General features: G+C 34.4%; 1 protein-coding gene across 1 annotated transcript; it reads left to right on the forward strand.

Moving 5' to 3' along the window:
* Positions 1–13468: 13468 nt before the first annotated feature.
* On the forward strand, positions 13469–15984 carry LOC118274119 (zinc metalloproteinase nas-26-like; the record flags this gene model as incomplete). The annotated part of the gene is made up of 4 exons (XM_050707449.1): positions 13469–13502; positions 13864–13956; positions 15169–15359; positions 15791–15984. Coding segments are annotated over 4 exons (495 nt in total), but the record flags the coding sequence as incomplete, so codon positions are not given.
* Positions 15985–17404: the final 1420 nt, after the last annotated feature.

Consider the following 17404-nt stretch of genomic DNA (forward strand, 5'->3'; position numbering starts at 1 on the left):
AATCTACACTTTGGAACGAGCAAATGTCTTTACTAGAGGACAGACAGACATACATTTTTAATATTTGCTTTGATGTTCAAAAGCGCCTTCCTGGTCTATTTGAAATAAATAATTTTGACTTTGAATTGTTTTCAACTCAAGTTTAATCGATTTTTATCCGCAACCGTTTCGTCATTCGAAAAAGATCTCAGCTTTATCGATTACATTTTAAATGAAAAACCCCAGTTTCATGTGGTAAATTTATTTGTGTGATACGTGAAATGAACGTTTCACTGGGCCCGCGTTCATTTATCTTATTCACTTTACACAAGGGCGTGACTCGGCCGAGTTTTACATTTTAATTTGGGACGCGATTTAATATGTTGCTACAATCATACCAGCAGAGAGCTTACACGACGATTTTTCACGAGAATTTAATATAAACCGACGAGGATACCGAAATAGACTAAGATATTTTCGGAATTAATTTAAATGATAACATTATAATATTACGAGTAATAACGTATCTAATTGAAAATATTTAAATTAATGTCGAATGTAATTTGACAAGTTTAATTTCAAAACGAAATAATATCACTTGAAATAATTTGACTTTATCTGTTGATTATACTTAATACATTTGCAAGAAGATCGCAACAGTGCATACTCTTACTGTTGTCATCAGTCTTTTCAGGGATGCATGGAAAACTGATGACTGGTGATGAAGCGAAAGAGATACAATTATGTAAGATTCGTAGCAATTGGCGTTCCATTGTCTCTGCCTATCTCCATGGGTGACATGAATGTAGATAGTATAACATTATAGTCATCAAACCAAAGCATTATACATTTCATAAATTAAAATAAATTCTATGCTATGTATATACATGAATCGCAACAGTTTTTTTTACGTCCCAATCAGTAGCAAATGTTCACTAGCACTATCCAATACAAACGAAATATTGATCTTATTATTCAGAAACAAACCAATCAGGAATATATTTACGAAGCCACGATTTATATTCTAATCGAACTACACTTCCAATTTCGCGGCACGATCCAGCTTGATTACTCTGAAGAAAATACCTTATTATTCACAAATGCGATATTTATTTCTTCTAGAACCGAAGTTTCTCGAAGGTATTCGTGTTGCAACAGCAGTTTCGGGTTAATTTCACGTTAGTCTTATAGTCTTGTGAGAGTTTACGTGGCACGGATTTTCGTACAAACTCTCTAGTCAATAATTATGAAGGTATTAAACTGATTTTACTGAAACTTTGTATTTATACGCAATAAATTGAGGTTGAAAAATTTCCTTGAGTGGAAAAGCTATAGTTTGTTATGGCAATTTTTAATTCCATAAATAATACATTAAAATATTTTATTTATATAAAACGGTATTAATGTGTATGGTCTTCAAGAATGAGTGCGTTTACCCATTCTCAGATAGGAAGAGGGAGAAATTTCAATTACATACTAGATTTGACCTAAACTGGTCAAGCTAAATAAAACTGTTCATTTTAAGTAAACTGACATTTTTGGAATACTATTAAGTACTATTAGTAGTTATGCTAGATTTTAAGTTTGTATAGAAACTTAAAATTGTCTTCCTGCCTCTCTAAAAATGCCCAATAGTTTGTATGAAAACCCATACCGCGAAAACGCTCTTAAGCGGTTTACTTTGCGGATACGGTGCACAAGCTGGTATTTATAGCCCGACCCGTCTAATGATCTTTGTATTACCTCCTGAAGGAACGTCTTGGAACTAGTTTTTGTACTCGTACTTTTTTAAATGGCTGTTATAGATGGTTCTTTTTCTTAATAATACTTAATTATTTTTGTTTTACAATACGATGTTTATACTGCTCAGATTGTTGAACCAAATAATGCAATTTTTAAACCGTAGTATGCCGGGAGCGCAGATTTACGCGAGACACAATGAATTTTCTATTGTGTCTTCATATACCAGCATATAGCTTAGCTATGACATCTTCGCAAAGCTACATAGCACATCTCTGGTGGAGAAGAAATTTTATGGAAAATACACTAAATACAATATAAATGGATATAAAAATAAAATATGACGAAATCTATGCTATTTATGGCATCCGTGATAGGCGTTTAAACATGTGCGTATGCGGACGGGGAGCAAGGGTAGCTTACCACCCGACCAGAACGAGACCCGTTCCGCGTGCGCCTCAAAGAGCCATCAGACCACCACAGATGGGGCCCAGTAGTGCTGATGCCGATCCGGAGCTGCGGGCTACCTAATGGGTTTAGCGGGGCTCCGGCTTGAAAAGCAGATGTAGGAACGTGGTGGTTTTTAGTCAGTAAGAGTCTGATACTCCCTCTCGCCTCACCTAAGGCGAGAGAAGTCATTGTATGATTTTCAACAATTAAAAAACAGTAATTAAAAGTGAATATAGGTACCTATATTCACTTTACTTGTCCAATCTACAAGAAAAATAAACCGAATCACTTTCAAGCATTGTTTACTAATCGTGGTTTTCTCAGAATAACTCTTAATTGATATTGTTTCTTAAAATAACTAGCTATATAATACATTAAAAGATTTATTTACCAGCGAAAAATTCCGATCTATTCTTAAGCATTCCTGGAACTGAATCCATAAAATTGTAGAGGTAAACATTTGCCTATATTGTTTTATTTTTTCATCGACTCATTGGTATACTATATCATACTATTGGTTCTATGGGGTATTTTCTAATATAGTGGTATTGGACTTTTTTTAAGGGGGGAAAATTAAATTTTCATCCAATGTCATCTTGCGCCTTGGTTGAGACGAAAGGGAGTGTCAGACTTTTACTGACTAAAAACCACCCCGTTCTTACTCTTGCTTTTAGAGGCAGAGCACCGATAAGCCAGCTAGCGGATTAAAAAATATATTTCCTTTATTTATATATATTTTTTATCTACAAATCGTGTTGTTTTGCTTTTTTAACACACGATAGAATTTTTCGAAACTAAATAATCTTTAAACATACAATTTTTTCCGCAGAATAATAATAGAAACTCATCGGCAAATCCCAGGTGTGCACACACATAGAAAGTGCCGTCGAAAAAATATATACAAATTAAAACGTACCTACTTTAATCCCATTCTTTGTGCTGTCCGTTTGCGATTATACAGCTCACAGTAATCCACATAATTGATGACCATAATCGGCAAACACAGCCACTGGATTGATCATAAAAGTATTAAAAAAATATGAAAATTATTTTATAACCCGGGAAAATCTTTTTCGAACCCACCTGTAGGTACAGTTCGGTTCATAAGGCTGATTAAAATATGTTAATACTGATTTAAAAATATTTGATGAATGATTTAGTGATAACCCTTTAACTAAAATAAACTTAAAAAAAAATGTTTTACCATTACCAGCCTACTAAACTCTGCCAGCGACTTCGCCCGTGGGATAAAAAATATCCTATGTGTTATTCTAGACCATAATCTACCCCTGTCCCAAATTTAATCCCGATCCCTTCAGCTGTTTTGATTTGACTTGATTGAGTAACAAACATACACATAAACTCACATACTTTCGCATTTATTATAGCCGCTATGTGTCAAATTGAATTAAGAACGCATTTTGTCTGAACTGTTTGTCATATAAGTTTATCGGGTATTTATAATTATGAAGGCTGTGAAACAGGCGCTAAGTAAGATTAAATAACCGTTGAAATAGACAAGAAAGTCCATTTTAAATGTAGTCTCAATTATCGCCGTCATACTACGAATCTCGCATAGAGAAGGAACAATCCTGGCAGTCACACAAAGGATGACATTTAAATATCTAATGACGCAATAAAAATCGGTTCCTAAACCCTAAAGAATAAAACCGACCGTTAAAGTACAATACTTTTACGTACGACTGTACTTGGGAACACTGGAACGGTGCCTCAAATAAATCATTTGTGTTTTTACCAAAGAGTTTGTTGGTTTGTACCTTACCTTTTTTCCGACCCCTCTTGTTTTTCCCTACATTTTCGAGTGTTTTACCTCTTTAATCAAAAGTTGCTTGGTGATATACCGGAGTCATTGTTTTACGAAAGTATGCGTGTATGTTAATTATTGTGTCTAAGTCGAGCCAAAGTTAACTCTGTGTGGTTTGCCTTTGATACTTTTTTGTGGTTTCTATTCTGGTTTTAATAATGTTGGGAGTTTGTGGTTAAGCTGTCGTTCAAAATGAGTCTACGTGACTGTGTGTACATTACATGGATGTTAATGGTCTCGTTGCTTGTAACCGCTATTACTGTACTTTAATTTCGATCACCGAATATTGCTAAGTATTATAGGTTTTTTAATTCTTCATTATTGAAGGAGATGACGGGACCAACTCGACATGTATGACGAGGAGCGACCGCAAAAAGCCTTAAACAGAGAGGAGTGGAAGGAGAGTAGGGAGGCCTTTACCTTGTAATGGGACGATCACGGTTGAAATCTAAATCTAATATTTGTTACACTCATTCTGCTTAACTTTTCCATCTAAACTAAACATACATTTAATGCTAAATAAAGTAACTGCATTAAGCTGCTAAGTACACCAATTTAATATATTAATTTAAATAAATCTATTTTATAATTCAGTAAAAGCCTATTAATTTGTGGTTAATTAGTGGAAACGTAAACATTTTATTTTTAAATTATTCAATTAATATAATTTTACTAATGAAAAACAATGTTGGCAAAATGTCACTTTACATTTAATGTTTACACGTTATTGACACAAAAAGTGAAACATTAAAATCATTAATCATCACGTTTGTTCCTCGAATCTGTAATTCGTATACATAAGTTTACTGTTTCAAAGCACAAATAGTTGTTATGTGTATAAACGTAGACTGTACCAATTGTGACTGTGACTGTTCCGCCTTCAATTGTCCATACTACTTCAAACTCCAAACCTTTTTCCTGATTCTGAAAATCTCCTCTTGCACTGCTCAATGATCGACCATTTTGACACAATTGTAATAGCAGACTAAGGCCCCTGGTCAAACTGTGAACCTCCTTTATTTTAAAGTCGGTTATAATAAACTTACATAATACACAACCGCTATACGTACAACATATTATCAGACGTCATTATTCCTCGAATAACAGAAAAGGAAATACAGAAACACCTCTATACACCAATTTTTAATCCGATACGACAACAGCAACATAAAAATGATAAAAAGTCACAGGATAACAAGCGAAACGCTGATACTCAAGTGGGCACTCGGTTGAAATTCACTAGCCCGTAAAAATCCGGGTTTGTGAAGAATCAAGGACCCTCGACGCAATGCAGAAGGGTGTCCTAATAGGAAGTGGGCTTGAGGGTCGTCACTGAAGACTGTCTGTCCACTTCTTGGCATCTTAATCGGCTTCGAGGGCTTAAAATGATTCCTGTTTGTACTTTAAAGAGCAGTTTGAGATCAAAATCTGTTCGAAATTAGGATTTTGATACTTGTGTTTTGTAATTCTGTGTTGTGGTGTAGCACAGGTGATTGAATAGCCAAGGAGCTAGCAAAGTTTATAAGGAATTGGAGTAGGTTCTTATGTGGTGTGTGTGACGGCAAAATCGCATATATTTGCTTACAACTCCTACTATTTTTGTGAGAGACATGGGAGCTATTGCACATTTAACAGAGACTGGGCAACGATCTCCAAGTCATCTGCGAAGCGTAAAATAAACGGAAATTCGCATTCCCATTATTTAAAGGAAGCCCATAACCCAGTACTAAACTGTCACGCGCTGTTGATGCGATACTATCATATAAAAAAGTGAGGTGTCACGTGTAGGACAATTTTTTATTATTATTTTTTTCTGTTAAACAATACCTGTTTATTTTCAATATATTTATAATCGTTTTTGTCAAATGGATTTGATAATAATCTAGGTAGAACCGGATCACATTATCACCTTACAGCCTCTCCAAAAAAGCAAATAAATATAAGGCCGCTTGCTGTCACTTTTGGAATTTTCAAATTTAAATTTTTAGAACGTGAAAAGTGTCGTGCGAATTTTTCGAACGCTTGCCTAGCCCCTTTACCCAGCGTGCCGCACGATAGGGAACTACGTTCCAATACTACACTCAACATTTAAACATTCACTACCATTCCAATACAAATCCACAAACCACTTACCAGCCTTAAACACCAATGAAACAAACGGAAAGTTTAACAAAATTACTTGTATCCAATCCCTCAATCCTAAATTCAGAATCCATAAGTTTTGAACTAGTCCTTAAGTCAACTTAAAACAGTAGACACTTGGTATTAACGATGATCATCGCAATCTAACTTTACGATAGACTTACCACAAACTAATCATAGTTAGAATATTGTTTAGAAGTTCCGTCAAGACTTGCATAATGGTTTTATTAAACTGGCTGATGATAGTAACTGTCTTCGTGTACCGAGGATGATTGATAGCCATTATCAGTGTTTGTGTGTCGTTGAATTATTATTACACAAGTGAACGTTAACTTTTTAATAAACTGCAAAAAATAGAGTATGTTTTTTATCTTCATATATATTTTTACAACAACGCATAGTAAAGTTGGTATGTTGTTAATTGAAAAATCTGATAACTGCGATCAATTTCTGTTGTTCAATTGTTTAAAAAATATTCGTCGAAGTGTAGGGAATTTTTATGGTCGAAAAATTTAAGAATATCGCATTTTTGTGGCGTCGTTGAAAGGCACGGTTTAAATAACTGAGTAAATTGTTCCTAGTTTGTTAAAAATACTGTAGGTTTTTTAAGATGGAATGTATGATCATAAATCGTAAGCACAAAGTTAATCACGTAACTTTATAATACATATTTTAACATTATTACAGATTAATTATTATGTTTTTCGGATTGCTCACGTAATTATTTGAGGAAGAACTTGACTAGTTTCAAGCCATGCTAGGGGCTCATATTCATGTTTAGCATTTTGCGACACACGACGTGGCAACTGTCGCGCTGCTACTAGCGATTCGAGTTACGTGAGAAAGCCGAAAAACGTCTCATGAAAGTTATAATATAAACATATTATCACAAATATTTTGTATTCAATACAACTCCACCTATTCTCAACCACCACAACTGTAGTTAACTAAAATCTTCACTACACAGACCACTAGAAACCCACAATGCCACTAATAGATAAATAAACATAAAAATATATGTACGTATAAATAGTTCCATTTCTATCTCAAGCTTGGCATCGGATAGGAAGCGGCAGGAGTTTCCTTTATTGACAACTATCGCAGCTCGATGACCATGATACGGATCTGTTTTATCTACATTCTGTGAAGTTCTCGATACCTTTAGATATTATGTTGTTAATTAAAACTATTGCATTTGAGACTTAATGAAGATTTCTTGGTAAATCGACGTTTTCTTGCATCTTGTTTATTTAGAGGTAGACAAAGTTTTTAATATAGATGACTATATTGGACGTTTAAGTAAGTAAGTAAGTTGTAAAATTGCAAGTGCCTAATGACAAACCATTTTTGTACCTGTACAACATATAAATCTTAAATATTAAGCCAACAAACAATTATAAACAACGCTCTCCCTAAAAAAGTTAGATGCAAAAAGTCAAATTGCGAAATTCCTCCTCTTTGAAGCAAATACGTTAAAATTAATGGTGGTCTTAATGAATAAGCAAAAAAAAAATACCATAAAAATGAAAAAGCTGCGAATCATGGGGGCTGTAAATGTATTTATTTTGTGGGTAGGAGAAAAAATGGTAATTGAATTACGTCGTATGGCCTTCGCGGTTGAATATCATTTGAATTGATAAAATGGTCAGTGAGGCCGTTTGGGCGTGGATCATTTTAAAAGGGTTTATTTGAGTTTACATGCCCCTTAATATTACACCTTTATTTTGATAGATTTGACCGAAAAAATGTAATTATTTTTCGTGGAATTTAACGGCTTTTTCACTTTTGAAGTGTTGTTTATGAGTTTTTTATTTATTACTTTTATAGGTAGGTTCAAAATTAAATGTGATGATGATATAACTTACTACCTAATAAAGTCCTAAAAATTAATTAAAAATCACGGTTTACTTATGTCCATTAATCGAGACGCGGCGACATCTCCGACTCTGCACACGCTGTATGATGAAGAGTCCCTCTGACTCGAAAGTAGTCGAGCTTTTCTCAGTTAATGTGTAATGTATTTTTAGTTAACTTAGTATGTCTCACGATAGTTCTTATAAAAATAAAGACCTTAAAACTGGGTTAAAATTATCTAGGTACTATTTTTTTAGTCTTTAGTTAGATTTTGAAACAAGGGTCTTATGGCCACATTTCACACTGTAAGAGTCAAGTAATAAAGGGAGGGCCTATTGTTTTCCAGCAGACATTATTCAAAGTTTGGGTACCTACGAAGGAATTTTTTAATCAAATGAGACCTAAGCTAAGAATTTTGTTTACACACTGGAAGCCTGATGTTAGGTTTTCGGTTTATTTTTGTTGAATAGAACTTGTGTTTTAATGACAAAACTTCGTATTATATTAACAATATCAAGTTACAAAATTGTTCACTATAAGTTTCAAAACAGTATATAATGTGTGGGCGCATTATTTACACAAATGCGTCCTAATTGTATTTCAAATTTAGATCTCGGTTGAAATTTGCCATATCAATTTCAATTAAACTCATTACTTGCGTTCATTTAAAAATAAACTACTCTCTTTTAGGTCCCAAAAAAAGGCATGGTTCTAAACCCAAAACACAATTGGGGGCGCATTTGTGTAAAAAATGCCACCACATGACATTGTGAGGGGCCAAAATTGTTCCTAACCAAAATAGCATGCCCTTGCTCGCAATTATTAAAAAAAAGGCGGGGGTTATCCGTTTTTCATCATCCTATAACATTCTGTCACTCCGTTACAAGCCTGCGATCCGACCCTTGTCGCAAGGCCCATTTTTGTCGGGATTTGGCCTGCTTGCGAATTAAATACTTCTAAATTACCTTCCCTTTTTAATCACACAGTCGCGGTAAAAATGCTTTAAATTACCCGCTAAGCAGTGATGAATACAGTAAATTAATTTCGAGGAAGTTAAATACAGAGGAATATAATTTACTTTTGTGTATTTTTATTCGCTGTTGTTTACAACGTCAGGCTGTCTTTTTTAATATTTCTGACAAGTTAATTGAGATGTTGAGGTTTATGAACTTTGAAATGAATTACTGGATTTCTTTATTAGCAGCGAGACGTCCTTATTGACGAAAATAATTCTCTTGGAGTTGTGTTTACGACCGTGTAAATTGTTGTGTGATACCATCAGTATCACACAACATTTTTATCAAAAAACATTTATTGCTAATACCTTAAAGTTTTTCACTAGAAGGTATTTATTTAAAAAAATCATGTTTCATCTCAGTAAAGTTTATAATACGAAGCTTACACGACGCTTATCCAGTCTTTGTACAGCGTTAGATCAGCTTACATACTGCTTGCGAGCGTAGACATCATAAACTCGCGTACGTGAAATGCTCAGAAGATTAAGGTCTTGAATTTTCCAGACAATAGACTAGAGAAAACCCCACGCGAAGCAGTGTACACCTGCGGACATTTTTAAGGATGCAACTTAGAAATAATTATTAAGATAACATATATTCTTTGAAAGATTAGGGCAAGCGAATTACGAATGATTCTGTGAATGATGAAGGAAATTTCATTGATGATTCTCACTGTACCGAATTTGACCACTCAATAAACATGAAAAGGATAAAAAAGTTACTTTGACTTACAATTGAAATAAAAGTTAATTATTATGTTATTGGCTTACTCACGTAACTGTTTGGTGAGGAACTCGACTAGTTTCAAGCCATGCTAGAGGCTCATATTCATGAGCAGTATTCCGCGACATACGACGCGGCGATTGTTGACAACGAATTAATTTAGTATGTCTCACGAAACTTATAATAGAAATAAAAGTTTTATCAATATGGTTTAAAAAATGCTGAAATAATTTCTGCATGAAATTAAAAACTTTTATCTTTCTATCTCTATAAAATTAAACAAATATTGACAAGTCCTGCGCTCAATCGAACATATAAATCAGTCTCAAAAAAAAACAAAAAAGAAATATTTCCATAAGCGTTTCACTTAATAATGTCCGGCTGTGTAAAATATATGAGACAGTTGTTCGAAAATTGTCACAATGGCGGGATGGCGTGAATTTGCGAATGCAAATAATAAAGTAGTAGGCTTGGCGTGTTGCCCGACCACAGCCGCAGTTGCACTTCTAATCATCTTAATATTGCTCGCGACACTAATGTAATAAACCTGATGTACGATTATGCATTCGTGGACCGTACCAACTTTGAATTGGAACTTGTAATAGGAAAATTGAATTTCAAAAGGTAATTTCTGTGTAACAAAGAGGAGTGCATTGTGGTTCTGTTATGGTAACTGAGTAAAGGGTTTCTTGCTTTGTACTCGTATTGTGTTAGTGTGCACTTAGATAGCTATTATTATTATTTAGTTAATGTAGTTTAATATAATTGTTAAGTACCGTACCTATATGTATGTATAGATATATGTCAAATACTTAAGCAAAAGTCATGAAATGATATGAAAAAAAGTACTAGACGAGTCTTTCAGTATGAATAAGCTTAGTCAGGTTATTCGACGAAGTTTCTCGACTGGTTTCGTGCCAAACCCAGGATCCGTAATGATGAGCAGCACGCACGACTACCACGTTGATGCAAAACAATAAAATGATTCTGTTTTCCTCGAACATAAACAATACAAATTAAAACTATAATCATAATCATAATTATATAGAATACATACGAGTACTCTAAAATACACTCTGATTTTATTGAAATAGAATTGCTATTTCAATGAAAAGCCAAGCAACACCAAAGTAATCAGATCTAGACTTATTTTCTTTTTTCCCATTACATTTCCGCACATTTAATTTGGTAACGAACTTAGTAGATTAGAAATAAGTTAGTGAGGGTAATAAATACCGGGTTTGCGCTTTGCTAAGATATTTCTTACCACATTTTGTCGCGGTGCCCCAACTAAAACTGTTAATGTGAAAACTTGCTCAGTATTTTTTGTGATACGTTCCTTGTTAGGTGTTAATTTGTTCCGAGATTAGTTCGTAATTATTTCTTATTACATTTCTATTTATTAGAATTGTGCTATTGGTGTTACGTCAAGACGAATATTCAATGTATACTAATTAGCTATATTGCGAATAGAGTAATATTACCTAAGTCAGAATAATTTTAATTTGATTATAAATTTCGTGAGACATACTAAATTAATTATTATGACGAGGAACTCGACTAGTTTCAAGCCATGCTATGCGGTAGCAACATGCGTAGTAATGCGACAACCGCGCCGTGTGTCGCGGAATGCTGCGCATGAATATGAGCCTCTAGCATGGCTTGAAACTAATCGAGTTCCTCGTCAATCAGTTACGTGAGTAAGTTGATAACACAGTAATTAAGTTTAATTTGACTCATACTCAAAAATGCTGAACCAATTTGAATGAATTCTAGTATAGGAGCTTTTATTATTTTAAAACCGGCTTCCTTCAATGAAGTAAGTCAATGAAGCCTTTCATTCATTATAAATATTTTTGGTAGTATTTAACCAAATTCTACTTAAAAAGCTGGTATTCCGTTTGCACGAACTACTCCATAATAAGTACCTACAGCACTTTTACTCAGAACTTTAGGTAAAAGGCTTGCGGTACCCTTTAATCGAATTTCAAGAGAAACTTCTTTGTCCGAAACTTGTGAAACTGGTGTGTTTTCCTGTACTGTTCTTTTAAACGAGAAACGTATCCGAGTTTTTGTCTCTATTCATGGTTTCAGGGATTATTTAATGTACCTCTGCATCAATGTACGAGTATGTTATTATAGAGAAAATTCTTTTGCCTCTTACACAAAATATTGAGTAAGACAACTGTAATAATTTTTAAGGGGAGAAAATCATCTGCGTGCCAGACTCTTACTGACAAAAAACCACCCCGTTTCTACTCCTGCTCTTCAAGCTCCGGATAACGGTAATACATTAAATTAAATTTGATGTAATATATTGCAGTAATTCCGTAAATAAGGAATTTATAACTAAAACAGAAACATCATTATATATAATTCTCAAAATCTATTCCAACCATTTTATCTATTCATTACTGAATGTGGTTTATTACGAGTGCGGTTCCGAAATCCATTAAAACAGTACCTACCAAAGGATTCACTACCGAGCATAGTTTCAAACTGAAATGTGGAGCTTTATAAAATCTAGAACACGATTTTCTTGAGATTTCATTTAATGCAAAGTTGGTAAAGATCCAATTTGAACTTGACCGATGCCACTAATTGCATTTCTGCGGGCGGATTCAAGATTCCTTTTTTAAAAAATACTCTGTTAAAATGGCCGCCAACCGTTGTAGTGAAGACCGCGAAGTTTAAACACCGCGTTCTTTGTAGAATGTACAGTCAAAGTAGGAACTCTTTGGTACAAGAAATTATTCATTAGCTTTGCGGCAAAGAGCCGAGACGAGCCTTCTATACGTCCATATTCTCCGTAATTACCAGAGCTGTAGCTGGTGTTTTGCGAAAACATTGTTTTATTAGTCATAATTTGGTAGAAAATTTCACACTTATTCGCTTCCTTTGAGTGTAAACATTCATGCGTTTCTTTCGGTACCCGGGATTCTTGAATTGGAAATAAATAAAGGAAATACAATTGGGAGCTTGAGATTATATGATTCAATCACTATTTGAAGTTTAAAGATATAAAGCTAAAACGATTGTTTGTTTAAATGCACTAATCTCTGAAACTATCAGTCCGATTTGAATATTTCTTTTTGTGTTGGATAGTCCGTTTATAAAAGCAGGCTATAAGCTATAAAGCCAGCGATCATAGGAGCCGAGCAGAGCGGGTGAAACCGTGCGAGATTAGCAAGTAGTAAATCATATAGACACTAGTTCTAGTTCGTTGTAGGACCCTTACTTTCACATTGCGCCACCCAACATTAATTGTATTCAATGAACACTGGGTCTAGTTCGATACAGAACCCTAACCTTCACATGGCACCACCTAAAATTGATTTTTGTTCTTATCTTTTGTATCAGAAAAACACCACAATATTCACACATCACTTCACAATATGCTCCAATATTTTAAATACACCTTTTTACATAACCACCACAAAGTCGGGACACGCGAAAAATGTATTACCAATATTCATGGTGTACATTCGTGATTCATAGCCATGCCTTGATATACGACATCATATTTTATAGTAGAAAAATAATGAGATCGATAAGTTTTCATTGTTGGATTCGAAGCATGGACCGAATATACATAACGCGACGCCATAACGGAAATTGGATAATAAATCTCTGTGTTATACTTTGTAATTTAAACATAATTATTTCGAAATCTTACAATCCAAACAACGATACTGGTGAAAGCAATTCTTTATTTTTTTTTCAATATTATTTCTAAAAAAATATTCCAATAAATTATGGTCGGTTTATAGCAGGTCGGAATAGGGTTATCTTTTATAATAACTATAGTGAGACATACTAAATTAACTAAAAATCACGGTTTACTCACGTAAATTTATTGAGAAAAGCTCTACTAGTAGCCTAGAATAGGCTGCGTGATGTCGCCGCGTCTGCGCACGGTGCTTACGATAATTTAAAGAGAGAAACTAGTATAGTTTTTTTAAATTAATTTACCTGAGTAAACCGTGATCTTTATTTAATAGGGTTAGGGTTCTTCTCTTAAAAGTAGTGAAAAGTAGGTGTTATAGCTTATTCCATGAGGGATAAAAAAGCGTGCTGTCAGATAATATAGTCTTAGATTCTTTGGAAATAAATTTGTGTTTATTATATTTTTAGCTACCCGTTCGTCACCACTTCGCTTGCCGAAAAATTGGCCTTCCAATTGGAACTCTGGAGAAATACCTTACGTGTTTAACTTTTATTCTATTGGTGAGTTTAGGTTGATTATTATTAGTAATATTTAATGATAAATACAGTTTCTTAAGGTGCAAAATTGTGACAACAGCTATTTATAACAACTGCCTCGTTGGTCTAACGGTTAAGTGCGACTGCCAGGCAAAAGTTTCGATTCTCGGGTCGGGCAAAGTATTACTGGGGTCTTTTTAGGTCGCAAATTTCTCAGTAATAGCACGGAGTCTGAAGTTGTGCCAGTATACGGTACCTATAGCAATAGGTTTACCCTCTATTACATGGGACTTATAACACAAATGGTGGAAAGTGCCGTAATGTGCGTCTCTGCCTTCCCCTTCGATAAAAAGCGTGACGATACACGTATCGTCACGCTTTAACACATATACATATATACACATATTGGTAAAGAATATACTGATAAAGAACTATGTAGCTATACTAATATTGAAAGGGCTTTTTATACGTTTCTTCACTCTAAGATTTTCATTTGAAAATCGCGATGCGTTTGCAATCAAAATTTAATACACAAACTTTACATGTCACATTTTCTTCTATCACTTACCTTTACATACATATTCCCTAAAACAACCTAAATTTCTAAGTACAGAACATAGTGTACTACGTAAGCTATATTCGTAACGTATTTTACATCTAAACAAGATGTAATCCCCATAGATTTGCGGTACGTCGTATCTCTTGTAAACTAGAAGCGGTTCGGTTAGGTGAAACATTTACTCGATTGTTTGATTCGTTTTTGTACCTAGGTGAATATTTTAAGTGTCCCAAGGGAATACTAGGAAATTTCTATTGTTATTTTGCGTATAAATAGGAAACCGTGTGTAGGTAGGTTGGTTGGATAGGTTTTATTTTTTGGATTTACCTATTAAAAAAGTGTGGGTGGTAGACTTTGTCAGTTAATCTTTTTGACTCAATAAAAAATATCTCCATGGTTTAAAATAACCATTAACTCGTAGCTTCACGAGAGCACTGATCGACAGACAGGCCTTTTTTTAATATCATAATATTTGCTTTGACTTGTAAAAGTTCCAATTCAAAATTATTTTGAATTTGACTTTGGCTTTGACTTTGAGTAATTTGGTAAAAACTAAGTATCTATTCTCTATTCTCTCTTCCTTATTTCAACCTAATCCAACCACCACAGGGACTTTAATAATATTTTTTCGAAATATAAAAAAAATGTAATAATAAAAAAAAATACTTTTCTTTCAGGTGTTAAACGGCTAATAAGCTTAGTGAAAAAAGGACACAATTACATCGAGAATCGATCCTGTTTGAAGTTTAAAGAATATGATCCGAAATACGCATCAAGTCAGAGTAACTTTACAGTTTTGTATTACAACTTTTCCGGAGTGCTAGAAAGTTGCTGTTTGCTCTATTTTAGCAAACCTTATGGGCGGCGGGTATGTGTCTTATTTATAGCTTACTAGGCTCTACCAGCGGTTTTACCCGCGTTCCCATGGGATCAAAAGTAGTCTATGTGTTATTACAGACGTTTTATACAAATTTTATCTCGCATTTGCTTATCATCAGGTGATCCGTCAGCTTGTTTAACAGGCTTATACAGGTCTGGGTGTGATATGTATGTGAACTTGTATGTTTGTAAACGCACCCACGACTAAAACTAGCTACGCCTATTTTATCGCGTTTCTAGATAAATGCACTATCCTACACAAAAATAATTATCCAAAGTGGACCAGCAGTTCCGGAGATCAGCGCGTTCAGGCAAACGAACAAACGAACTCTTCAACTCTATTAAAAAAGATAGGTATAAATATTAGTATGTATGTGTAGACAAAATAAATATTATATCATGTGGGACTTTTTATTTCAGATGGTACTTATAACTCCAACATGTGCGATGCCCGCAGAAGTAGCGCACGCGACTTTGCATGGCATGGGGCTCCTACACGAACATCGCGAGCCATTTATTGAAGCTGATGTGCGAGGAATTTTCTTTTTCAAAACCTGTTCACCTGAAAAAGAATTAGTATTCAATGAAAAGATGTAAATGTTATATTATGAAAACTTGATTTTTATTAGTTACTAGCTGATGTGCGATTTGGCTCGCGTGGATTACGGACTTAATAAATTAATTTTCTAAAAAATGTAGCCAACGTTATTCTATAGTGTACGGTTCAGCCATTTCAGAGATAAGCTAGAACAAACAGAAAAACAGACAAAAATTTTAAAAACATATTATTTTGGTATATTCATATGAGGCCTTTACCCTGCAGAGGGACGACCACGGCTAAAAATAAAAAATAAAATAAAAATTCATATGCAAGTAGTAAAAAGAGGTTATATCAACATCACAAAGAGACACTCCAATGTTATTTATTAGTATTTTTTATTTTTTGGAGCCTAAAACAACATACATTTGTCTATTATGTAATTTATTTTAACTATGTTCAAACATTTCTATGTAAACAGTACCACAAGTTCACATAAAGAACCAAACATATCTTAGAATCAAAAAGTTTCTAGCCGATTCGAACTTAAGATTTTGTTTATGTGACAAGTTGAAATAGTAGATTTTCTTCTACAATATAGAATTCGACCACGACTGTAAAAAGCAAATAAAACTTAATCGTCTGAGAACATGTTGAAGAACAAACTTCTCTACTAACTCTCAATGGGTCTTTGAACAAAAGTTCGCAGATGATTTTTTCTCAACAATTTATCTTTTTTATAGTATAAAGTAAAAGAGCAGACAGATCACCTGATGGTAAGCAATCGTTGCCGCCAATGGACATGCGAAACACCAGAGGCGTTACAAGTGAGTTACCGGCCTTTTTTGGGCAGGAATTTAAGCGTTGTTGGGGAATCAGGAATTAGAAAAGTTGGGCAGGGGGCAATTGGGCATTTTAAAAACTACTCAAGTTCATCAATAAATTTCAATCAGAATTTTCCTGAAAATAATTATAAAATATTTTTTTTTATATTTTTTTTTGTACCTAAGCATCAAATTACATACCTAAGCAGCAATAAATAACAACATGCATTTAATTTAAAACTCCAACCACGCATACTGGTACATATGTACATAACAACAAAAACAATATACAATTCCTGCTCATCAGCGTCTTGAATATGTAATTTGAGACACGTCCGAAGTCTCCTGTGCACTTGCAACGAGTTCGTTCATTAGCCAGCCGGGAATAAGTCGCGAAGTTTCGCTAACTTGATTACTTCGAGCCGAGAATTAACACGGGTGCCGAAACAACGCGCCTAGTAAGGGTCGGCGCTCACCGCCCGCATAACACGACAAATTTTACCGCAGCACCCCATGGTATCGCGTGACAGTCTGCTGTAACCCAGCCACTCTGTCATGAAGCTATTTCAATGCTAAATCCTCCACACAAAGTGACCTATACGTCTCGCAAGTAGATGACATGCCGTGGTATCGTGACATCGAAATAAAGTAATATGACTTTTAAACTCGTTG

Source organism: Spodoptera frugiperda, chromosome 3 (genome assembly GCF_023101765.2).
Source record: "Spodoptera frugiperda isolate SF20-4 chromosome 3, AGI-APGP_CSIRO_Sfru_2.0, whole genome shotgun sequence".
NCBI lineage: Eukaryota > Metazoa > Arthropoda > Insecta > Lepidoptera > Noctuidae > Spodoptera > Spodoptera frugiperda.